General features: G+C 44.8%; 1 protein-coding gene across 3 annotated transcripts in view; it reads right to left on the reverse strand.

The window, feature by feature from the left end:
• The window catches only part of LOC140211205 (ubiquitin-like modifier-activating enzyme 1), a 468,204-nt gene that overhangs the window by 21,812 nt on the left and 419,094 nt on the right, over positions 1-27,298 (reverse strand). For all 3 annotated transcript variants that reach the window (XM_072280798.1, XM_072280799.1, XM_072280800.1), the window contains exon 23: positions 1,429-1,530. In XM_072280798.1, coding sequence (XP_072136899.1) covers positions 1,429-1,530 — 102 coding nt within the window. The remainder of the gene's footprint in view (positions 1-1,428; positions 1,531-27,298) is intronic.

Raw genomic sequence — 27,298 nt, forward strand, 5'->3', positions numbered from 1 at the left:
AACTCCTTACCTCAGTTATGTCATAACACCACCTCAGCTTATAAGGTAAACCTTGTTACTTTAACCCTTTAGGTACAGAACTTTAAAAACATTTAGAGATCTAGCACCATAAGAGGTCCTTCAGGCCTAATGAGCCCCTGCCGCCCAGTTACATCCGTGTGACTAACTAACTGTGGAATATGGGAGGAAACTGGAACGCCCTGAGGAAACCCACAAACATACAGACCCCTTATAGACAGCGGTGGGAATTGAATCTGGGTCACTGGTATTGTAATAGTGTTATGCTAACCGCTGTGCTACCTTGATGATTTGTGGCAAAATTACTGATTTGACCAGACTTACTGGAAATGTCATTGTACACTAGAAGGAGGGGCTATTTGAACAGTTCAATAATTGCTAATTCTCAATGTGTATTGAAGTCAGTATTTATGCCATTCACTCTTGAATTTGCAAAGACAAAAATAGAGCTGTTAGATATTATTTTTATTTGTATAGACTTTCACTCCTCATATTCTGTCTGGGTAGCTTCCAACCTGACAGCATGAACATTGATTTTTCCAACTTCTGGTAATTTCTCCTTCTCTCCCTTCTCTCTTTTTCCATTTCCCATTCTCACTCTCCTCTTACCCCTTCTCTTCTCCTAACTTGTCTATCACCTCCCCCTGGTGCCCTCCTTCCCTTTCTCCCATGATCCACCCTCAGATTCCTTCTTCACCTTTATCACCTGCCAGCTTCTCACTTCATCTTCCCTCACCGGTCTCACCTATCAGGCTTGTACTCCTCCTCTCCCCCACCTTCTTATTAGGCATCTTTCCCCTTGTTTTCCAATCCTGGTGCAGATTGCCTGAAACATCAGCTGTTAATAGCTCTCCGTAGGTGCTGCCTGACCTGCTGAGTTCCTCCAGCACTTTGCATGCATTATTCTGGATTTCCAGCATCTGCAGAACCTCTTGTGTTCTAATATAATATAAATGTAAACAGCTTTCCTTACTTTGGTGGGTACGTGGCCAAGTGGTTAAGGCATTGGACTAGCGACCTGAAGGTCGTGAGTTCGAGGCCCAGCTGAGGCAACGCGTTGTGTCCTTGAGCAAGGCACTTAATCACACAGTGCTCTGCGACGACACTGGTGCCAAGCTGTATGGATCCTAATGCCCTTCCCTTGGACAACATCAGTGTTGTGGAGAGGGCAGACTTGCAGCATGGGCAACTGCTGGTCTTCCATACAACCTTGCCCAGGACTGCACCCTGGAGAGTGAAGACTTTCCAGGCGCAGATCCATGGTCTTGCAAGACTAACAGATGCCTTTACTTACTTTGGTTTTTATTTTAAGTTATTTTTCATAGCTTTGGGTAGTGTGTTCCATTTCTCCTCTGTACATAGACTACAAGATGATAAAACAAAGAAATTTGTATAAATATTTAAAATTACCTTAAAATAGTTCAGGAATTCTTCCAGTGTCATCTCGTTCCCATTTGGTTGAATGCCTTGTACATTAATCCGATCCCAGAGTGTCCATTCAATGTCATGGCACTGCAAGATGTTAAAAGCATCACTGAGTGAGGTGAAGTTTTCAAAGTAAATTTATTACCAAAGTATGTATTGTGTACATCACCATATACAACCATATTAATTTTCTTGTGAGCATTTACAGTAGATACAAAAATAATAGAATCAATGAAAATCTACACATAAAGACAGACAACCAATACGCAAAAGTCGCTAAATTGGGCAAATATAAAAAGAAAAGTAAAATTATAATAATAGTAAATAAAACTGAGAATGTGAGTTGTAAAGCCCTTGAGTCAATAGGTTGTAGAATTAGTGTTGCAGTGAGGAAAGTTATCCACGTTGGTCTGGAGCCTGAGGGTTGAGGGGTAATAACTGTTCCAGTTGAAGTGTGTGCACCCAGATACCTGTGTTAGGATGGAAAGAGATACTTGTAATTTTTTCCATGTCTGTACATGTACTCTGGAGACACATAGCACTTGGAAATGCAGATCAAGGGAAAGACTGAACTTTAATCATTTACTATTGAAAAAATTTCTTTAAACTAATGTAATCCTCTGACTATATAATGCCTGCTTACATTCTGGAGCAGATATATTTATTTGCTTTCAAACTGTTCAATTGTCATATACATAATTCATCTGAGGATATAGTAAATATCACTGGAAGGCTTCTAAATGATATTCCTCTGCAGTAACTGAAACAATACATCTCTAATAAACCCACGATGAATCAGCTAGGAAACAGCCTCCTGTGAAAAAAATGATTTGACTTTTGCCTCGTTTAAGTTGTGATCAACTTTAAATTGGAGAAATGCTCTTTAGAAAGTCATCAGATTGATTACAACATACATACAATGGCCAATTTATTGGGCACCTCCTGTACCTAATAAAGTGACTGAATGAATATTTGTAATCTTCTGCTGCTGTAGCCCAATCACTTCAAGGTTTGATATGTTGTGTGTTCAGAGATGCTCTCTGTACACCAGTGTTGTAATGTGTGGTTATTTGAATTGCTGTCACCTTCCTATTAGCTTGAAACTCAGGTGTTTTCTGCTGCTCACTGCATTAACGAGTGCAGGTATACAGGTGTAACTAATGAAGTGGCTACTGAGTGTAGATACAGAAACTCGAGAGATTCTGCAGATGTTGGAAATCCAGAGCAACACACACAATGCTGGAGGATTTTCACAGATCAGGCAGTATCCATGGAGAAGAATAAACGGGCTTCATCTCTGGCTGAGACCCTTTATCTGGACTGGAAAGAAAGGGGGAAGAAGCCGGACTAAGAAGGGAGAGGGAGGACTACAAACTGGCAGGTGATAGGTGATGTTAGGTGAGGGGGAAGGTGGGTGGATGGGGGAGGGGTGATGCTGTGAGAAGCTGAGTGGTGAGAGGTGGAAAAGGTAATGGGATAAAGAAGAAGGAATTTGACAGGAGAGTGTTTTCCCTTTTCCTTCCCGTTCTGATGAAGGGACTTGGCCTGAAACATCGACTCTTAATTCTTGTCCATGGATGCTGCCTGAGTTTCTCCAGCATTTGTTGCGTGTATGCATATGTCTTTAAGGGAGTAAAAGGTTCCATATACCTTTACATAGGAAGCCTCTGCAACCAAAATCTGGGGTTATACCTGGGATTCCATTTTACATACACATACCTACATACACGTATATACACACACACACACACACACACACACACACCTCCAATTCTGCCTATTTCCTATCCCTCCTTCCCCTGTCTTTCTCTCACAGCCTTTCTCTCAGCTCCCTCACCTCTCCACTCACTTACTTGCCCTTTGTCCCTTCAATTTTCAATTTGTTCTGATGAGTTAGAACATTAGTCTGAAAGAGCCAAAAGTAATGAGGCAAAAGAATCAGGATTAGATCCATCATCACTGACATATATGGTGAAATCTGTTGTTTTGCAGCAGCAATACATTGCAATACATAAAAGATCCATAAATTACAATATGAAATATTTCTAAAAAATAAATTAAATAAATAGTGTGCCTTTGGGATGCTGCACCCCCTTCTAGATGATAGCAGTGAAGCTATAAAAACATAAGACCTAGGAGCAACTAGCAGCATAAGACTCATTCAGCCCAATGAGTCTGCTTTGTCATTCCATCATGGCTGATTTACTATCCCTCTCAACTCCATTTTCCAGCCTTCTTCCCATAGCATTTGATGCCCTGATTAATGAAGAATCTATCAACCACTGCCTTAAATATACCCAATAATGTGGCCTGCACAGACGTCCGTGACAAAGAATTCCACTGATTTACCACCCACTGGCTAACCTATAAAAAAAATTCTTCACCTCTGTTCTAAACAGACAACAGTCTATTCTGAGGCTGTGCCCTCTGTTTCTAGACTCCCCTACTATAGGAAACATAATTTCCATATCCACTTTGTCCAAGCCTTTCAATATTCTTCTAAACTCTAGTGAGCACAGGCTCAGAGCCATCAAACGCTCTTCATATGTTATCCCTTTCATTCCTGAAATTACCCTCCACTAGACCCTCTCCAATACCAGTACATCTTTTCTTAGATAAGGGCTCAAAACTGCTCACGACATTCCCAAGTGTTGTCTGATCAATGCCTTATAAAGCCTCAGCATTTCATCCTTGCTTTTGTATTCTGGTCCTCTCAAAGTTAATGCTAACATTGCATTCTGGCTATAAGTCCTTCTGCAACCACCATACTTCCTCAGCGATACCTCCCCTTCCACCTATGGTAACTTCATATTACCCGTGTACTTCACCAAAAAAAATCAATTCCTTCATCCAATCTTTGACATTCAATGTGAAAAGAAGCAGTCCCAACACTGACCCCTGTGGCACACAACTAGTCACTGGCAGCCAATCAGAAAAGGCCTCCTTTATTTCCTCTTTGCCTCCTGCCAGTCAGCCAACCTTCTATCCATTCTAATGTCTTTCTCATAATACCATGGGCATTTAACTTGCCAAGCAGCCTCACGTGCAGCATCTTGTCAAAGGCCTTCTGAAAATCCAAATAAAAAACATCCACTGACTCTGCTTTGTTTATCCTGCCTGGTATTTGTTCAAAGAATTCCAACAAATTTGTCAGTCAAGATGCCGCCTTTAGAGAACCATGCTTACTTTGGCCTATTTTATTTTGTGCTTCCAAGTACTCAAAATCTCATCCTTAATCTCATCCAAAATCAACATCTTTCTAGCCAGTGAAGTTAGGCTAACTGGGCTAGTGTTTCCATTCTTCTGCCTCCCTCCTTTTCAAAGAGTGGGTTGACATTTGCAATTTTCTGGTCCTCAGGAACCATTTCAGAACCTAGTGATTCCTGAAAGTTCTTTAGTGGTAAACCATATATGTATATGTTGTAATTGGGTTAACTGTCTGGACACGCCCGTCTGCTGACTGCCCCTGTGGCTCCTCCCACAGACCCCTGAACAAAGGTGATTTTGCCTTGCCCCTCCTCCTCAGTCCAGGGGCAGACACTCAGCACGCTGGAAGTCATATTTTACTGCGAATAAAAGCCTTTCAGTATTTACCCTACTTCCGTCTTTTGGAGTAATTGAAGGTGCATTAATTTTATTTGCAGTAATTTTAAAGTATGGAACGCACTCTGAGACCTGACAAGTTAGACCTCGACCCCCAAACACCTGAAGCTGAAAACGCTTTCGAACTCTGGCTGGCCTGCTTCGAATCGTACCTAGAGGAGATTAAAGCGACCGACCCCGCAGCGAAGCACAGAGTTCTACTCTCCAGGGTCAGTCCACGGGTCTACTCGATGATCAGAGACCAGCCGAGCTATGATGGCGCGATGAGCGCACTCAAAGAACAATACCTGCGGCTGCTAAACACCGTCCATGCGCAGCACCGATTAGCGACTTGGCACCAGTGGCCTGGGGAATCAAGTGCTGAGTTTGTCCGGACACTACAGATGCTTGTGCGAGCCTGCAATTGCCAGGGGCTGACAGCAGGACAGCATGCAGAGCTCCTAGTGAGAGACACATTCGTCACGGGGACCAGGTCAGTGTATGTGCACCAGCCACTGACCTTACCTTAAGTTCGGCGATCAAGCTGGCTGACACGCTGGAGGCCAATCTGCACAACTCTGAGGCTCTCCAGGCACGCGATCCCCTGATGGCCTTGTGGGCGCTGCAGACCCCGCAAACCGCCGGCGAATCAACCTCGGCTGCTGCCAGTCCTGAGTCCGCAAAGTGCTACTTCTGCGGACTTGAGAAGCACCCCTGGAAACGCTGCCTGGCCCGAGAAGCTACCTGCTCCAGCTGCGGAAAGAAGGGCCACTTTGCCAAGGTCTGTAAGTCCAAACCACGAGCGAAATCGAGCAGCGCCGCGTGTGAGACATGGTGGTCGCCATCTTCCCTGCACGCCGCCACCACATGCGAGACATGGGGGTCGCCATCTTGCCTGCCGCCATCTTCCCTGCACGCCATCACCACGTGCGAGACATGGGGGCGGCCATCTTGGTCGGTGCCACCTCCCACTGCCTACGACCAACGTCACGGGGCACCCCACCACACTGGACCAAGATAGCGCCTCAACCCTGGCTTCCGTGACCCTCGACCGAAGTGCTCCCCACCAGCTCGCAAGGTCAATGATGGACATCCTGGTGGAGGGGCGCAGGACGAGCTGTTTGACACAGGCAGCATGGAGAGTTTTATCCACCTGGATACGGTGCAGCATTGCGGACTCGTGATATGGCCGGTAAGCCAGAGGGTCACTATGGCTTCCGGGAGGGGTTGTGTAGCAATGCTAGTGGTGCAGGGCACAGAATATAGAGACTTTACGTTACTGGTTATGTCTCAACTGTGTGCCCCTGTGCTATTGGGGCTCAACTTCCAGAGCCCCCTGAAAAGCGTGACAATGGAGTATGATGGGCCCCTCCCACCAATCACTGTCGTAAATTCCCAGTTTTGTAGGAATACGTCACATACCCTGCTACTGACCACACACACACACACACACACACACACACACACACACACCGGCCCGCACATCCCACCCAACACCATGCCAACTCGGGCTGAGCTGCTCGTCGGGCCCAGGCCCCGCAGCCTTACCCGAGAGACGAATCCACACAACTTGAGCCGTCTTTCATCAACACCCACAATCCCATTTAGGGATGCAGGCAGGAGGTACCTTTATGGGCTGCTGCTCCACACCCTCCACTTCCTAGCATTTGTCCACCGTCCCGACACGCCATGGCGGTCGGTCTTTCCACCTGGAGGTGAGGGGGGTCCCCAGTGGAAGTCCCTCTACAAGGGAGTCCTTCCCATGCACCTTGGGGATCTCGGCTGGAGGGTGCTGCATAAAGCGGTGCCCTGCAATAAGTTCTTTAGTTTGTACACGGATCTCCCAGCCGCGTGTCACTTCTGCGGGCTGGAGGAGACCGTGTACCATATGTACGTGGAGTGTGTGAGGCTGCAGCCCCTTTTCGCGTATTTGCGTGGGCTGCTTCTCGCCTTCTGGTTGCATTTCAGTCCCACCCTATTCATATATGGTCATCCAGTAAGGAGGGGGGCACAGAGGGATGAGGATGTCCTTGTCAACTTGCTCCTGGGGCTGGCGAAAATTGCCATCCGTGGCTCCTGGAAAAGGGTGGCAGGAGGTTCTCCCCGGGCGGACTGCCTGGCTATGTTTAGGGGGTATGTTCGAGCCCGGGTGAACATTGAAAAGGAATACGCACAGTCCACGGCGACCGTCGAGATGTTCCGGGACCGTTGGGCTCCGCGGGGTGTAAATGCCATCATTGACGAGGATGGCAATATATTGGTTTAACATGTATTGTCTGTTTGTAGTGTAGTAAATGTGTTATTCACTGGGTTTGTAAATATTGTATGGCACCGACATTTGTAATAAAGAATTTTGTAAAAAAGAAAAAAAAAACACCATGCCAACTGCCGCAATACCGACGCCACTTGTGGCCTCTCCACCCTCAAGATCCCTCCCCCACTGCTGTTTACCAACCTGACCCCTGACTGTAAACCTGTGGCAACTAAAAGCAGGAGGTACAGCACGGGGGAACAGAGCCTTCATTAAGTCGGAGGTGCAGCGGCTGCTCAGGGAGGGGGTCATTGAGGCAAGCACAAGTCCTTGGAGGGCGCAGGTGGTCGTTGTTCGGAACGGGGAGAAAAATAGGATGGTTGTGGACTATAGCCAGACCATCAATAGGTTCACGCAGCTTGACACGTACCCTCTACCCCGCATCGCGGATATGGTCAATCAGATAGCACAGCACAAGGTGTACTCGACCATAGACCTAAAATCCACTTACCATCAGCTCCCCATCCGCCAGGAGGACCGCCCTTACACTGCCTTCGAGGCGGATAGCAGGCTTTATCACTTCCTGCGCGTCCCCTTTGGTGTCACGAATGGTGTATCTGTCTTCCAGAGGGCAATGGACCAGATGGTGGACCAGTGCCAAATGAAGGCCACGTTCATATATCTGGATAATATCACCATCTGCAGTCACTACTGGCAGGATCACGACAACAACCTCCAAAAATTTCTCCAAGCGGCCAAAGCTTTCAATCTCACCTATAACAAGGACAAGTGTGTGTTCGGAACCACCCGACTTGCTATCCTTGGGTGTGTCGTGGAAAATGGAGTCATTGGCCCTGACCCCAACCATATGCACCCCCTGTTGGAACTCCCTCTTCCCAACACCCTCAGAGCCCTCAAAAGGTGCCTGGGCTTTTTTTCATATTACGCCCAATGGGTTTCTAACTACGCAGACAAGGCCCACCCCCGGTCAAGTCCACCACATTCCCCGTCTCAGCCGAGGCCCACGCGGCCTTCAGCCGCATAAATGGGGACATTGTCAAAGCAGCAATGCATGCGGTGGATGAAACCATTCCCTTCCACGTAGAAAGTGACGCCTCCGACTTCGCACTGGCTGCTACCCTCAACCAGGCAGGAAGACTGGTGGCGTTCTTCTCCCGTACCCTTCAAGGCCCTGAAATTCAGCACTCCGCAGTGGAGAAAGAGGCCCAGGCCATAGTGGAAGCCATTAGGCACTGGAGGCACTATCTCGCCGGCAAAAAGTTCACTCTGTTAACTGACCGGCGCTCAGTCGCATTCATGTTTAGTAACCAAAAATGATAAAATTCTGAGGTGGAGAATCGAACTCTCCACCTTCAACTAAGACATCATGTACAGGCCTGGGAAGCTCAACGAGCCCTCCGATGCCCTATCCTGGGGAATGGGCGCCAGCGCGCAGATCGACCGGCTATACGCCCTACATGTAGATCTTTGCCACCTGGGGGTCACCCAGCTTTTCCACTTCGTGAAAGACCGGAACCTGCCTTACTCCCTTGAGATCAGGATGCTGACCAGGGACTGCCAAGTCTGAGCAGAGTGCAAACTGCACTTCTACCAACCTGAAAAGGCACAACTAATCAAGGCCACCCGCCCCTTTGAGTGACTGAATGCTGACTTAAGGGCCCCCTTCACTCCACTGACCGCAATGTGTACTTTCTTAACGTTATCGATGAGTACTCACGGTTCCCCTTCGCCATCCCCTGCCCCGACACCACTACCACGTCAGTTATAAAAGCCCTGCGCAAGCTCTTCACTCTGTTTGGGTACCCATGCTATATCCACAGTGACAGAGGGTCCTCGTTTATGAGTGACGAGCTGCGCCAATACCTGCTGGCTAGGGGAATTGCAACTAGTAGGACCACGAGCTATAATCCCCGGGGGAATGGACAGGTGGAGAAGGAGAATGGCACGGCGTGGAAAGCCATGCTCTTAGCCCTCAGGTCAAAGGGACTGCTGGTCTCCCGCTGGCAGGAGGTCCTTCCCGCGGCACTCCACTCCATCTGCTCCCTATTATGCACGACCACCAATGCCATTCCTCATGAGCGACCCTTTTCATTTCCCAGAAAGTCGACCACTGGGACCACCCTACCAACTTGGCTGACATCCCTGGGGCCAGTGCTGCTCCGGAAACATGCGAGGAGCAATAAATACTCCCCGATGGTCGAGAGGGTTCACTTACTTCATACGAAACCCCAGTATGCCTATGTGGTTTTACCTGATGGGTGGGAGGACACAGTCTCCATCCGCAACCTGGTGCCCGCAGGAGCTCCGGGCCCCTACCCTGAACACTCCATGGTGACTATTAACCCTGTATCCACCGATATATATACCCACCAGACACTGCGCACTCCAAGCCCTACAGAGATGCCACACAACGTTCCCATACCGGGGGCGACGTACACGCACGAGGGATTACCAACGCCTAACCTGCGGGCACCTCAAGTCAGGCCGGAGCCAGCACAACCGCCGTCGCCGGTGCAATCACCACCGGTGCTACGTAGATCACAGCGACGGACTCGACCGCCTGATAGACTTGACCTGTAAATATACTTGTTGTAAATATTGTCAGTCACTTCACCCCACGGGACTCTTTTTTAAAAAAAAGGAGGGGTGAATGTGGTAAACCATAATATGTTGTAACTGGGTTAACTGTCTGGATACGCCCTTCTGCTGACTGCCCCTGTGGCTCCTCCCACAGCCCCCTGAATAAAGGTGATTTCGCCTTGCCCCTTCTCCTCAGTCCAGGGGCAGACACTCAGCATACTGGAAGTCATATTTTACTGTGAATAAAAGCCTTTCAGTATTTACCCTACTTCCGTCTTTTGGAGTAATTGAAGGTGCATCACTTTACTAATGCCTCCTCAATCTCCTCAGCTACCTCTTTCCGAACACTAGGCTGTAGTCCATCTGGTTCTACCCTCCTACCTTTCAGCTCCTGAAGGATTTTCTCCCTAGTAAAAGCAACTGCAGTCACTTCTGCCCCCTGACACTCTTGCATTTTTGGCATTCTCTTTGTGTCCTCCACATTGAGGACTGTGAAGACACCATTTCTTTTGTCCCCATTCCTAATTTTCAAGCACCATTTTCCAGTGGTCCAATAACCCATTCTCATCTCTTCACTCTTCTTATATCTGAAGAAACTTTTTGTATCCTCTTTTATATTCATGGCTTATTTACCTTCCTTTTTCATATTCTCCTTCTTTATGGCTTTTTAGTTTCCTTCTGCTGGCTTTTAAAAACTTCCCAATCCTCTAACTATCCACTAGTTCTTGCTCTATTATATGCCCTCTTTTTTGTTTTTATGTTGTCTTTGACATCCCTTTCAGCCACAGTTGTGTCACTCTGCTTTTAGAATACTACCTCTTTGGGATGTATCTTTCCTGCACCTGCCAAATTTCCCTCAGAATCTCCAGCTATTGTTGTTCTGCTGTCATCCCTGCTGGTGTTCCCTTCCAATCAACTTTGGCCAGCTCCTCTTATGCCTTGTGTATCATTGGATGTTAAGCTCTCAACTATGATCTTCTTTCAGTCACAACTCAAGAGATGCCCACAAAATCACACGTGCCACTCTCTAACTTTACTACAAGGTCATGTAGCTTATGAGAAGAGTGCAAGCCCTGGATGATGGGGGTCCTTTCTGAGGCATCACTTTTTGAAAGAGTCCTCAATGCTGGGGAGACTAGTGCCCATGATGGAGCTAGCTGAGTTTACAACTTTCTTCAGCTTTTTCTGATCTTGTGAAGTGGCCCCTCCATACCAGATGGTGATGAACCCAGTTAAAATGCTCTTCACGGTACATCTGTAGACATGTAGACAGGTGGAACAAGCCTCAGTTGCTCTTTAACTTCTTGTGTGCATAATTCACTGAATGACCAGCTTTGGGGCCATACATTGGTGTGCTTCTACAAATCCAAAGCACAAACAGTAAAAAGCCATTAATCTAGCATGGTTGAGAGTTTGGTGGTGGCAGATGACATATTTTCAGGATTATCTAATGTTGTGTCATTAATACTGTAACACACTTTTTATTGATGTTTTAAGAAGACCTTATGCTCACAGCGAGCACTGTGAGGGTCATGTTTTTTGACTTCTCCAGTGTGTTCAACACCATCCGCCCTGCTCTGCAGGGGGAGAAGTTGACAGCGATGCAGGTGGATGCTTCCCTGGTGTCATGGATTCTTGATTACCTGACTGGCAGACCACAGTACGTGTGTGCTTGCAATACTGTGTGTCCGACAGAGTGATCAGCAGCACTGGGGCTCCACAGGGGACTGTCTTGTCTCCCTTTCTCTTCACCATTTACACCTCGAACTTCAACTACTGCACAGAGTCTTGTCATCTTCAGAAGTTTTCTGATAACTCTGCCATAGTTGGATGCATCAGCAAGGGAGATGAGGCTGAGTACTGGGCTACAGTAGGAAACTTTGTCACATGGTGTGAGCAGAATTATCTGCAGCTTAATGTGAAAAAGACTAAGGAGCTGGTGGTAGACTTGAAGAAAGCTAAGGTACCGGTGACCCCTGTTTCCATCCAGGGGGTCAGTGTGGACATGGTGGAGGATTACAAATACATGGAGATAAGAATTGACAATAAACTGGACTGGTCAAAGAACACTGAGGCTGTTTACAAGAAGGGTCAGAGCCGTCTCTATTTCCTGAGGAGACTGAGGTCTTTTAACATCTGCCAGACGATGCTGAGGATGTTCTACGAGTCTGTGGTGGCCAGTGCTATCATGTTTGCTGTTGTGTGCTGGGGCAGCAGGCTGAGGGTAGCAGACACCAACAGAATCAACAAACTCATTTGTAAGGCCAGTGATGTTGTGGGGATGGAACTGGACTCTCTGACGGTGGTGTCTGAAAAGAGGATGCTGTCCAAGTTGCATGCCATCTTGGACAATGTCTCCCATCCACTACATAATGTACTGGTTGGGCACAGGAGTACATTCAGCCAGAGACTCATTCCACCGAGATGCAGCACAGAGTGTCATAGGAAGTCATTCCTGCCTGTGGCCATCAAACTTTACAACTCCTCCCTTGGAGGGTCAGACACCCTGAGGCAATAGACTGGTCCTGGACTTATTTCCTAGCATAATTTACATATTACTATATAACTATTTATGGTTTTATTACTATTTATTATTTATGGTGCAACTGTAATGAAAACCAATTTCCCCCGGGATCAATAAAGTATGACTATGACTATGACTATGGTGTACTACATTAAATTTTGCAGCAAACCTCATAAGTTTAAAAGGAGCTTTGAACATTAGGACATGAGGTGTAGGAAACGGAGTTGGTGAACCAATGCCACACCACTGGGAGTTCCAACTATTTAAATAGTGGTTTATAGGAGTTTTACTTCACATTCTCAAATCTTGGTTTCACGTGCTTTGTGTCTGCTGTAATAATCAGAAACCTTTATAGTTGTGCAGTAACACACACAAAATGCTGGATGAACTCAGCAGGTCAGGCAGCATCTATGGAGAGAAATAAACAGTCGACATTCAGGCTGAGACTCGGAAAGGAGGGAGGGAGTAGCCAGTGGTCAAAGAAGCCAGAATCATTTGAGCAGTAGGCAGTTTATCATTTCAGCTTCTACCACAGAATGTTCTGAATGAGAAATAAGCTGATTGGCAGATGTATTTGGATAGATATAAGCAGACCAACCAACTGAGTAACACACACAAAATGCTGGAGGAATGTCGCAGGTCAGGCAGCATCGATGGGGAGAAATAAAGAGTTGATGTTTCAGAATCAGAATCAGGTTTATTATCACTGTCATGTGACGTGAAATTTATTATCTTAGCAGCAGCTCAATGCAATACATAAGCTAGCAGAGAGAGAAAGAGAGAGAAAACTAATAATAAATAAAACATAATAATAAATAAACAAGCAAATAAATTACATATATTGAATAGATTTTAAAAATGTGCAAAAACAGAAATACTGTATATTAAAAAAGTGAGGTAGTGTCCAAAGCTTCAGTGTCCATTTAGGAATCGGATGGCAGAGGGGAAGAAGCTGTTCCTGAATCGCTGAGTGTGTGCCTTCAGGCTCCTGTATCTCCTACCTGATGGTAACAGTGAGAAAAGGGCATGCCCTGGATACTGGAGGTCTTTAATAATGGACGCTGCCTTTCTCAGATACCGCTCCCTAAAGATGTCCTGGGTACTTTGTAGGCTAGTGCCCAAGATGGAGCTGACTAGATTTACAACCTTCTGCAGCTTTTTTCGGTCCTGTGCAGTAGCCCCTCCATACCAGACAGTGATGCAGCCCGTCAGAATGCTCTCCACGGTACAACTATAGAAGTTTTTGAGTTTATTTGTTGACATGCTGAGACCCTTCACAGTGGCACAGTAGTGTAGTGGTTCATGTACTGCTTTACAGAGCCAGTGGTCTGTTCAATTCCACCGCTGTCTGTACGTTCTCTCTGTGACTATGTAGGTTTCTTCCAGGTGCTCTGGTTTCCTCCCACAGTCCAAAGATGTAGAGGTTAGTAAGTTGTTATGTTGGCTCTGGAAGTGTGGTAACACTTACACAGATCGTGTTGGTCGTTGTCACAAGTGATGCATTTCACTGTATATCTTGACGTACAAGTGACAGGCAATGCTAACCTTTAGGTTTTTACTGGAAATGAAGGGGATAGAAACTAGCAGGTGGGGGAGGAGGGAATGGCATATCAGCTGGCAGGTAGTAAGTGATATCAGCTATTCCTTTATATTATTTTGGCCCATTATGATATCAATTACTTTTTGTAGTGGTTAGCGTGACACAATTACAGTTCGGGGCATCTGACTTCAGAGCTCAATTCTGATGTCAGCTGTATGGAATCTGTATGCGCTCCCTATGGAATGTGTGGGTTTTGTCTGGGTGCTCCGGTCACCCCCCCCTCAGATATACCAGTTAGTAGCTTAATTGGTCATTGTATTGTACGTTGGCTCAGGTTAAAACGAGATTCTGGAGTTGCGGGGGGGGGGGCGGCATAGTTCAAAGGGCCAGAATGGCCTATTCCACGCTGTATCAAGAATAAATAAATAAATAAACATGTGCAAGGTCTCGGGCAATGGCTGACTCCGTTTCTCTCTCTCTCCCCTGTACATTAGCTCGGTATTTGTACATTCCTCCCCCGGTCTTTCTGCAGGATGGGAAAATTCATGATTGAGAATATAAATCTCCAGGCTCTTATTGATGTCTTGGCCCCTGTTATTTCATCTGTCTCTGTGGCTCGATTTTTTTTTGCCTGTCTGGTTGGGTTCTGGCATCTTTTCCAAAGGCAGGAGGTGTGGGTGTTGGGGGATGGGATCTCTTCGTCCACAGCTGCACCCTCTCCCTCCAGTCCATTTCCTGTCTTCATCAATCCACACGTGAAGTGGGGGAGGAAAAGGGAGCAGTGAACGGAAATGTTGCCACAGACTGATGCCCAATCAGAACATTTAACACACACTGTAACATCAGGAACGCTACAGGCCAGAACAGCAAAGGAACAGTGATCAGAACAATAATGAGTAACAGTCAGTCTGGCTCTCTCTCTCGCTTTCTGTCTCTCCCCTCCCCCTCCCTCTCCCTCTCTCTCTTTCTGTCTTTCTCACTCCCCCCTCCCTCAGGCACCTATCCCTCTCTCTTTCTACAACTCTCCCCCCCTCGCACTCACTGTCTCTTTCCCTATCTTTCTCTCTCTCTCTCTCTCTCTCTCTCCCCCATCTGTCTCCCCCCCCCTTCCTCAGGCCCCTCTCCCTTCTACCTCTCTCCCTCTCTCTTAGTCCCCCTTTTTCCGTCTCTCTCTCACTCTCTCCCCTCTGTCTTTCTCTCTACATGTCTCTCTTTACTCACACTTGCTCCCTTTCTCTCACACTTTCTCTTCTTCTTTCCCCTTCTCTTTCCCTGTTTCTTTCTTCCCTCCCTTTCACTACCTCTCTCTATCCCTCTCTCACATTCTCCCTCACTCCCTCTCTGTCCCCTCCACCTCTCTCACTCTCTTCCTTTCCATTACACACTATCTCTCCCTCTCCTGTCTCTCTCTTCCTCCCTCCCTCTCCTTCTCTCTCTCTTCCTCCCTCCCTCTCCTCCCCCTCTCTCCTTTTGTCTCTCCTCCCTCTCCCCTTCTTTTCTCCCTCTCTCTCCTTTGCCTCACCCTTCATCCCTCTTTTCACCATTTCTCTCTCCCCCACTCTTTTCTCCCTCTCTCTTTTATACCCTCTCCCTCCCTTCCTCTCTATCCATTTGCTACTTTCTATCCTTTTTCTTCCCCTTTCCCCCTCTCAATTTCTGTTGCTGCTTGCTTCACCGTTCTCCGTGTCCCATTTAGTCTGTGTGTCTCTCTCACAGATGGTCTCTTTTCTGTCTCATTGTATCTCTCCTCTTCCTCTCTCTTCCCCCTTGAAGATGATCCCTCTTCCATTTCACAAACTTGCAAATGAAATACAAACCAGTTAAACAGTTCAACATCTTATGAAACATTTGTTTTCTTTAAAAAAAAATCTGGAACTGGAAACTGATTTCTTGGTACTGAACACTTGGCTGGGTCTGTGCAAAATCAAATTAATGTTGCAAGGTTTGATGGAGTGGGGAGGAGAGCTGATAATTGGAAAACCTGAACCTTCTAAGAGTTGAAAAGGCGAAGTTTAAAACAAAGATATCTATGGAGAAGTAATTCTTCAAAGCAAGGGATCTTAAAAGAAAGATTTAATACCCGAACAGGAAGTTTAACTTTCTTCACGTGATAAGAGGCATAGATCGAGTGGACAGCAAGAGATTGTTACTCAGGGCAGAAATGGCTGATACAAAGGAGCATAATTTTAAGGTGATTGTAGGAAAGTATGGGGGGAATGTCAGAGGCAAGTTCTTTATAGAGAGAGTGGTAGGTGTGTGGAACACACTGCCAGAGGAGGTAGTAGAGGCAGATACATTAGGGGCATTTAAGAAGCTCTTAGACAGGCACATGGGTTATGTAGAAGGGAAAGAATTAGATTGATCTGAGGGCAGGTTAAAAGGTTGGCTCCATGTTGTGGATCGAAAGGTTTGTACTGTGCTGTAAGACTCTATGTCCTTAAATTCTGATCTGAAGTACACAAATACTGCTCTGCTGATACTCAGAAGCCAACTCTGCATTAATTCTGGAGGGGCATGTGGGGCGATTGTAACATGCACTCACAACACTTGTCATTTGCAAATCAGCTTTATTATTTTTAAAACACATTTGGTTCTTGTCTCCTTTTAAAAGCTGAAACCAAAACATCTGGATGCAGGCCTTGTGAGGATGGGAATCAGGATCTGATCTTAATGAGCGTCTGCAGTGCCAGAGGTTACAGTCCATTTCTTATTGAGGTTGCCCTCCTCCCCTGTCCCACTCCCCTCTCCTCCAATCAATCACACCAGCAGATCTAACAGTGCACACATTTAACCTCTGGTAATGAGGTTTAATCTGCAATTGCTGCGAATATTTCAAAGCACTACTGGTTTAATCTTTGCCCGATTTGGGGATTACAATATCAGTGCAGTACAGAATCATGCCCAAACTTGTATGTGTGACTACACCCAACTGCAAGCACGGACTCACCGAGCTCAGTTTGGCTAAGGCACAAGTGATAATGGCAAAATTTATCTTTCGATCAGGGTGGATGTCTTTGTACCAGGCTGCATTAAAGTCATCTACTAATAGACATTGGTACTTCAGGAAACAAGCTATAAATCAAATGTGGCCATGAGTGTTCCTGAGGAAATTAGGGTCTCCCTTGTAAGATTGGGGCTTAGATAAGGCAAGCACAAACCCCTTAAAGCCCTTACTCTGCACAGAGATCGCCACTGTGCTTCCAGTAGAGAGGCTGATTAAATTTTAGAAAATAAATAGTTCTTACAAAATCCTATTACTGAATGTGTCATCACATTGAAGTCAAATGGCTGTGTGGCGCCAAGGTAATATCATACATTATATGAAATCAGAATCAGATTTAATTTCACTGATCTATGTCAAGAAATTTGTTGTCTTGTGGCAGAAGTACAGTGGGATACATAAAATACTATAAATTATAATTAGAAAAATATATTGAAAAATAAACTAAATAAGCAGTACAAAAAGAGAACAAAAATAACGAGATAGTGTTCATGGGTTGGTTCATTCAGACTGATGGCAGGGAGAAGAAGCTGTTCATAAAACGTTGAGGATGCGTCTTCAGGCATAGCACACAGAATGTATATAAATACAGATAGTACAATATAGGCTTTGATTTCATTCTACATGGGTTTCCAGTAACTGGAGATAACTTTCAATTTCAGACCAAAGATTATTCATAGAACTCTTGACCTCAAATGCAAGGTCTGTGGAAAAGAATGCCTGAATTTGCATTGGCACATCTCTCCATTCCTCAACTGTGCATATAAACAAGAGTGCAGCAGTGCCATGCAACAGATTTCTTAGCCAGTTCACCTGTCCTTTCTGTAACCAGGAGGAGTCAGAATATGGAGTGTGAAGGGGTGCAGCCCCTGTTCAAGTAACCAAAGAGGGTTCCTCATGTCACACACTTGATCTACAGTCACCCGGTGCAGAGAGGGGGGAAGGAGCGCAATGGAACCGTGGATCGCTTGGGGAACGTCCTGTTGGCCTATTCCTGGGCCTGGCCAGTCATGAATTCAGCTAGCGGGTAGGTGAGGGCTTTGCCTGGGTAACAACTGTTCTTAGAGAGGGAGCACGCAGACTCTGTGGGAACAGTAGTGGCATTCCAAGAACAGAGGTGCCCTTGGGGAATTGAATATTTTGTAGATAATAGTAATTGTATTTTAATTTGAAATTGCAAGTAGTTTTGAAGATCCCTGTTTATGTATATATTTTTTGATAGTGAATACTTTTGTATATTTGTAAAAAAAATCAAGAGAACTTATAGAGTTATTGAGTGATAGAGCACTACTTCACAAAAACAAGACCTTTGGCCTATCTAGTCCATGCTGAACTAATTTTATGCCTAGTCCCATCACCCTGCAGCTGGACCATAGCTCTCCGTACCCCTCCCATCCACGTAACTATCCAAAATTCTCTTAAATGTTGAAATCAAATCCGCATCCACCATTTCCCTCTGAGTGAAAAGATTCCCTTTCATGTTCCCCTTAAACAATTCACCTTTTCTCCTTAACCCATGCCCTCTAGGTATGTGTGCAAAACACACAGATGGCTGTGGATGTAGTAGAGCTACTGGAACTTGATGTTTCAATCCTTATGGTAAGTCGGCACTCTCGATGTTGGCAGTGGGCTTAGAGTGGTGACAAGGAGGGAGGGTCACCAAAGTCATTGAGTATATTTAAAACGGAGGTTGATAGTTTTTTGATTAGTCAGGGTATCAGAGTTTATTGGGGGGGGAAGGCAGAAGAATGGATTTGAGAGGGCTAATAAATTAGTCATGATGAAGTAGTGGAGCAGACTAGATGGGCTGAATAGTTTACTTATGCTCCTATGTCTTCTGGTCTTATGAAAAAGGCTACTTGCATTTACTCTCTCTATATCCCTCTGTCAAATCTCCACTCATTCTTCGACATTCCAGGGAACAAAGTCCTATCCTATTCAATTCTTTACCTATCTCAGGTCCTCAAGTCCCAGCAATATAATTGGAAGCTAACATCCACTCTTTTAGCTTCCTTTTAAATGTTTTTGGTGTATGGCATTGAGGGTCCAGAAATTGCTGCCTTCTTACTCCACGGGCAATAGGGCAGTACAATTTTAGTGGTGAGCTAATTCAGTTCCTTATCCTAATGATCTTGGATTGACTTATCCAACACCCACCTCCTCTCTGCACAATCTTGCATCATATCGCTGGCCAATTACTAGTCAATACTACGTTGACTCAGGCCTAGGTGTCAGGTCAGGGCCTTGCCTTGCCACTGGTACCACGTAGCCCAGTACTACCTGTCTCGGGTCGGGTTGTCGGCGACTCAACCGGCACGCCCTCTGGTGCACTTCGGTTAACCAGGGAGGAGGGTGTGTGGCACCCAGCAGGACTAAAAACAAAACCTGTCAAAGGGTGGATGAACTCTTTGTGAGTCAACGGCCACCTACTGTCTCTGTGAGGAGTGGCGCGCCACACAGTCTTTTATTTTGCGCCTTGTAAGGCATAAGTACTAGTCAATAGTTTATACAATTTCCTGCCCATGACTTAAACAAATAAATGCACGGTTTTTTTAAGAAGGGAAAACTGGATGGTAATCTCCACACCATCAGTTCACAGTACAGTAATGCCAAATTAGGTTCTAATTAACATTAGCAGCAGAGCTTGACCCTGCTGTGATGACACTGGACATCCTACAGTGACCCTAGGAGTCAGAGGGTCCTGACAAACTTCTCTCATGCTAGCCAGCAGCAAATCAGTTAATCAAAGCAAGTCATAAACTGACTGACTCGAGGGGTACTAAGAATACGGACTTGGTGAACCTAGTGGTATGCGCAATGAAAGAGCTGCTGTCAGCTCTGGATTGCTCAGAAAGACCTCAGCACACAAATGAAATGCTGGTTCAAGTAGGAAGAAAGGATGGGTTAATGTGCTGGCCACAAATGCAGGGATCAGCACAAGACTCTTATTATATTTTTGCTCTGGCTCTTATGGGAACAGGCTCTCTGTTTAGCAGTCGGATGTTCCGGGATTCTTTATCACGGACGTCTCATGACTCCCCTATTGCCTCTCTGGTGGGTTTGCTCTTCTGGCTGCTGTACAAAACACAAACATTTATTCCAACAAAAGAAGCTGTTTAAAAAATCAAATGGCATTAGAAGTGAAAAAAATGTGTGCGACCTTTTAGCCTTTTTTTGAGAGTGTGGCAATCCATGCACAATCCCAAATAGGATAATGTATGACACTGTGATTTACTCTCATCAACACTGCATACCTTCAGCAAACGTATTTTGTTAAACTTTTAGCTGGAATACTTTTATACTTTATACTTTATTGCCGCCAAACAATTGATACTAGAACGTACAATCATCATAGCGGTATTTGATTCTGCGCTTAGATTACAGAGTGAGGAAATACTTCAGTGACACAGCAACTCTCAATCCAGATATACTCATTTCCTTCTTGAGATCCAAATCCCATTCACTCCCAGTAAATTAGATGCTTATCCAATGGAACAGATGTTCGTCCATTGGAAACACAGAATATTACAGAGGGATGCAAAGGTAGCTCCAAAGAGAGTTATGTTGGAACAACCAAGGCTGTGTGAATTGGTGCATTCAATAGCTGCTGTGAGTGAGCAGTAGCATCTGGGGTAATTGCTGAGAATGTGGGGAGAATAAAATAGAATAGAATTGATTTGGGGGTTACTGCAAAGAGGTAATTGATGGTCAGCACAGACTCGATGGGTGAAGGGTCTGTTCCAAACTGATTCTATGAATAATATGGGCGAAAGAACAAGTTACACATTTCATTTGCCTTATCCCCATTGCAAAAATAATTTGAACAACACTCTCAAAATGCCGGAGGAACTCAGCAAGTCAGACACAATAAACAGGGCTTCATCTTGTCCTGATGAAGGGTCTTGGTCTAAAATGTCAACTGTTCATTCCCCTCTAGAGATGTTGCCTAAATTGCAGAGTTCCTCCAGCAATTTGTGTGTGTTGCTCTGCACTTGCAGTTGCAGAATCTCCTGTGCATAACCTACTTCTGTGTATGAAAGGAAAATGAGTCATTAAAAAATGCAACAAAGGTAATTGTTGCTACCAACAAAATGTCAGCTTTGACTCTCTTGTGGCAAACACAGTATTGAACATGTAGAAACTAAATAGCATGTAGTCCAGCCTGAAGGTACCCTCCTTGCCCATAACATAGTTCTATCTTTTAAATGATGGCAAATCTTAGCCTTCTTAACTTTCACTAGGATAAAGTGGAATGCACCAATAGAGAGTCATGGAGGCATAAGAGACTGCAGCTACTGGAATCTGGACCAACTAACAATCTGCTGGAGGAACTCAGCAGGGCAGGCAGCATCTGTGGAGGGAAGTGGAAAATCAACATTTCAGGTTGAGATCCTTCATCTGGATTGGACTTCATCTGTCCAGTTGAAGGGTTTGGATCCAAAATACCAACCAACCGATCATATGTGATGCCTGATGCATCAGGTTCCTCCTTCATCTTGTGTGTTGCTCCAGAATCCAGCACCTGCATTCTCTTGTGTTACGCAAACTCCATCATGGGTGTATTCAGCGTACTTAGAATCACATTCTTCACTTCATCACAAGATTAAAGAACTTGTTTGGGGCAGGATAGGGTGTGGGGAGAGGAGTGTGATGCAGTGGAGGAAAGAATAGGAGATGAAAAATACAAGCTTCACAAATTTGGGAAAAGTCCTTAATGGATTTCTGTCCATTAAAAAGGATGGAAAATCACAAGATGTTTGAGCCCAGATTTCAACAAACTATTTCCTATTTCAACAAACTGTGATCCCTCAAAGCTGAAGAATAATGCCGTGCCTGTGGACAGGATACATTTTCACTTTGTCAATTAGATGCCACTTTGTAATTGTACTGCCAATTTAATTAGCAGGATTTGGGCTTTGTGCATTTTCAGATCACTTTTACAGACAAGCCAATAATAATAATAAATAATGCCAATTTATTGTTTGCCTCTGAGTCAGAATGTTGAGGGTTCAAGACCCACTTCAGGAGCTGAATGCAGAAACTAAGCAGATAATTCAGTGAATCACTGATGTAATTATTCATCAAGTTCAATGAGATATTTATCTGGATCAAACAGATTTACAATGTGGGGAAACTATAATCATTCACACTCTTACCTGGCGCTTTATCACATGGATGTGTTTCAAATAAATGCATCATACAATGAATTATAAAGACCATAAGTCAGAGAAGCGGAATTAGGCCATTTGGCCCATTGAGTTTGCTGATTTATTATCCCTCTCTACCCCATTCTCCTGCCTTCTCCTCATAACCTTTGACACCCTGACTAATCAAGTACCTAACAACCTTCTGTTTTAGATATATCCAATGACTTGGCCTCCACAGCTATCTGTGGCAATAAATTCCACATAGTCACCACCCTCTGGCTAAAGAAATTCCTCCTCATCTCCATTCTAAAGGGACATCCTTGTACTCCGAGGCTGTGTCCTCTGGTCCTAGACTCTCCCGCTATAGGAAAATTCTCTCCTTTCCACTCTATCTAAGCCTTTCAGTTTTTGATAGGTATCAATTGACCTACAGCTTGGTCACTGTGGTTACAATGGCAGACAAATGCTTTAATTTAAACTAGAGCTGACAAATTCTCTTCCACATCATTAATGTACAGTGAACAGAGGTGGGGCTTGAATAGACTCTTCCCCTGGCAATGCAGTAATCCCTATCACACAGCTGGGGATTTCTTTTTGTTTATCTTCTTCCCTGTTTTCTAAAGTTTTAATCACAGTTAGCTAAGGTGCAGTTGGTTCAAGCAAATTAATCTGCTTTATTGGACCCCAGTGTGCGAGATAACCAATGTCATCTCAAGGTCCCAGTATAATAAATCTGCTGGATGTCTTCCTATTCTATCCCAGTCATATCTATTCCAGCTGATCACTGGGAGACAGACTCCTAGAGCGTTACAGCATAAAAACACGTCCTTTTGCCCATCTAATACACATTATTCAAAGTTCAATTCATTATCAAAGTATCTACTGTATGTATCACCATATACAATCCTGAGATTTATTTGCTTAAGGGCATTCTCAGTAGATACAAAGATTTCATTGGAATCAATGAAAAACAAAGATAGACAATCAACCAGTGTGTAAAACAAGACAAACTGTGCAAATAAAAGTAAATTAACAAAAAATCCTGAGAACATGAGTTGTAGAGTCCTGGAAAGTGAGTCCATAGGTTGTGGAATCAGTTCAGTGTTGAGGTGAGTGAAGTTATCCACTTTGGTTGAAGGGTAATAACTGTTTCTGAACCTGGTGATATGCAACTTCCTTCCTGATGGCAGCAGTGAGAAGAGAGCATGACCTTGATGGTGGGTCTCCTTGACGATGGATACTGCTTTCTTGTAGATGTGCTCAGCGGTGGCCTAGTCTGCCTAGTCCCATCAATCTGCACTGGGATATAGCCCACCATACCTCTCCCACCCATGTACTTATCCAAATTTCTTTTCAACGTGATCTTTGAACCAGTTCACCACACTCACTGGCCCCAGTTTCTAAGTACATGCAATCGAATCCATATCCACTGTGCTCACTGGCTCCAGATTTTAAGTCCATGCAATCGAACTCATATCCACCCCCCTCACTGGCTCCAGGTTCTGGTATTAAGATCTCCGAGGACCTAACCTGGAGGCCGCATATCGACATAGCTATAAAAAAGGTCAAGACAGTGGCTATATTTCATTAGGATTTTGAGGAGATTTGGTCTTTCAACTAAAACACTCAAAAACTTGTACCAGGGAGAGCATTCTGACTGGCTGCATCACTGTCTGGTATGGGGGGAGGGGCTTCTGCTCAAGATCGAAATAAGTTGCAGAAACTTGTAAAATTAGTCAACTCTATCATGGGTACTAGCCTCTGTAGTATCCAAGACATCTTCAAAGAGCGGTGCTTTAGGAAGGTGGTATCCATCTTTAAGGATTGGCTCCACCCAGGACATGCTCTCTTCATGCTGTTACTGTCAGAGGGGAGGTACAGAAGCCTGAAGGCACACACTCAGCGATTCATGAACAGTTCCTTCCCCCCGCCATCCAATTCCTAAATGGACATTGAACCCCTGAACACTAACTCACTACTTTTTTATTTCTGTTTTTTTTGCACTACTTATTTTACTAGACATATACTGTATATACTTAATGTAACTCAATTTTTTTCTCTATTTATTTATCATGAATTTCTTTGTTCTGCTGCCTTAACATTAACAAATTTCACAACATATGCTGGTGATATTAAACCTGATTCTGATTTTAGCCCATGTAATCACCACATTCACTGGGTCCAGTTTCCAAGCCCATGGTGACTATTCCTTTTAATCTGCAGTCCAGATACCATCCAGGAATACTCTGCAATGAGATACCATCTGGGCATACTCTGTAGTGAGATACCATCTGGGCATACTCTGTAGTGAGATACCATCTGGGCATACTCTGCAGTCCAGATACCATCCAGGAATACTCTGCAATGAGATACCATGTGATCATACTCTGCAGTGGTGGGGTCTTGGACCCCACCATGCTGCTGGATCCGGGAGGGGATGTCGAGAGGGTGGGTCTACACCTGTGTAACCCCCTACTCACTTAAAATCCATTTACCCACACTGTTCCTTTCTGAGTGGGGTACCAACCTCACTAAATGATGGAAAGGAACCATCATCATCCTATGGGCCAGACAGAGAGAGATGGAGATAGAGATAGAAAGAGAGAGAGAGAGAGACTCTGCAGTAAGATACCATCTGGGCATACACTGCAGACCAGATACCATCTAGGCATAATCTACAGTGAGATACCATTGGGGCATATTCTGCAGTCCAGATACCATCTGGGCATAATCTACAGTGAGATACCATTGGGGTATACACTGCAGTCCAGATACCATCTGGGTATAATCTACAGTGAGATACCATTGGGGCCTATACTGCAGTCCAGATACCATCTGGGCATCAGAATCTGAATCAAGTTTATTATCAGCAGCACGTGTCCTGAAATTTGTTAATTTAGCAGCAGCAATTTAATGCAATAGATGATATAGAAGAAAAAAGCAAAATAAAATAATAATAATAAATAAGTAAATCAATTACAGTATATGTATATTGAATAGATTAAAAATCATGCAAAAACAGAAATAATATATATTAAAAAAGTGAGGTAGTGTCCAAGGGTTCAATGTCCATTTAGGAATTGGATGGCAGAGGGAAAGAAGCTGTTCCTGAATCATTGAGTGTGTGCTTTCAAGCTTCTGTATCTCCTACCTGATGGTTACAGTGAAGAAAGGCCCTGGGTGCTGGAAGTCATTAATAATGGACACTGCCTTTCTGAGATATCATTCCTTGAAGATATCCTGAGTACTCAAAAACCATCAAAAACTTCTAAAGATGTACCGTGGAGAGCATTCTGATAGGCTGCGTCACTGTCTGGTATTTGGGGGGACTGGACCGAAAGAAGCTGCAGAGAGTTGTAAATTTAGTCAGCTCCATCTTGGGTAGTAAAGTAAAGTAGTCTTGCGAGACCATGGATCTGCACCTGGAAAGCCTTCACTCTCCAGGACGTAGGCCTGGGCAAGGTTGTATGGAAGACCAGCAGTTACCCATGCTGAAGTCTCCCCTCTCCACGACACTGATGTTGTCCAAAGGAAGGGCATTAGGACCCATACAGCTTGGCACCAGTGTTGTCGCAGAGCAATGTGTGATTAAGTGCCTTACTCAAGGACACAACACGTTCCCTCGGCTGGGGCTCGAACTCACGACCTTCAGGTCGCTAGTCCAATGCCTTAACCACTTGGCCACGTGCCCACACATCTTGGGTAGTAACCTACAAAGTACCCATGACAAACTCCCAATGAAGTATAGTCGCTGTCTTGCCTTCTTTATAACTGCATTGATATGTTGGGACCAGGTTAGGTCCTCAGAGATCATGACACCCAGGAACTTGAAACTGCTCACTGTTTCCACTTCTGATCCCCCTATGAGGATTGGTATGTGTTCCTTCATCTTAGTCTTCCTGAAAACCACAGTCAGCTCTTTCATCTTACATATTGAGTGCAAAATTGTTGCTGTGACACCACTCCACTAGTTGGCATATCTGTACACTCTCTCATCTCCACCTGAGTTTCTACCAACTATGGTTATATCATCAGCAAATTTATAGATGGTATTTGAGCTATGCCTAGCCACACAGTCATGTGTATATAGAGAATATGATCCAGTATTATCCAGTACGTGGTAAATTCAAGGTTAGAGGGTTGCGCACTGAATCTAGGACTGTTGTTTTACTAAATCAGGAGGTGCAGAGTTATAATCGAATCATAGCTATGCCTTTTAATTGAGATGTTAAGCACTTGATATCTCACATCAACAAAAAAGATCCCATGGGTTTATACAGTATTAGGACATGGAGCAGTCTCTCACTGCCTTGGCCAATACGACATCGAAACATGCTCAAGGACAGCTTCTATCCCACTGTTATCAGCCTCTTGTCCAATAAAAAGGACTCTTGGCTCACAATCTACAGTACCTCATTATGATCCTGTACTTGATTGTTTATCTGCACTGCACTTTCTCTGTAGCTGTCACACTTTACTCTGCATTAATGTTTTACCTTGTTCTACTTCAATGCACTGTGTAATAGCTGATCTATATAAACAATATGCAATCTTTTCACTGTATCTTGATAAATGTGACAATAATGCACCAACACCTATGCCAACAAAAAATATTTGATCCATTTCAATCTGATTTCCAATTCTGATATGATTACCTCTAATGCCATGATGTGGCCACACTCAGGTTGGAAGAGTCACACTTCATATTTTGACTGGGTACCCTCCTTGATTTCTCTAACTTGTGATAATTTCTCCTCCTTTCCTTCTCTCATTTTTCATTGCCCATTCTGGCCCTGATCTTGCCCTTTCTCTTCTCCATACCTGCTCATCACCTCCTGGTGCCCTTCCTCCTTCCCTTTCTCCCATGGTCAACTCTCCTCTCCTATCAGATTCCTTCTTCTTCAACCATTTACCTTTTCCACCTATCACCTCCCAGCTTCTTATTTCACCCCCCCCACCCCCACCTGGCTTTGCCTATCACCTATCAGCTTATACTGCTTCTCCTCTTCCATCTTCCTTTTCCTGGCTTCTTCCTCTTTTTCTCCAGTCCTGAGGTCTTGGCCTGAAATGTCAACTGCTTATTTTTGCATAGATGATGCCTGACCTGCTGGGTCTCTTCAGCATTTTGTGTGTGTTGCTCTAGATTTCCAGCATCTGCAGAATCTCTAATGTTTATAATTCAAGGGGACTTTGGTTGTAAAGCACTTTT

This window comes from Mobula birostris, chromosome 16 (genome assembly GCF_030028105.1).
Source record: "Mobula birostris isolate sMobBir1 chromosome 16, sMobBir1.hap1, whole genome shotgun sequence".
Taxonomy (NCBI): Eukaryota; Metazoa; Chordata; class Chondrichthyes; order Myliobatiformes; family Myliobatidae; genus Mobula; species Mobula birostris.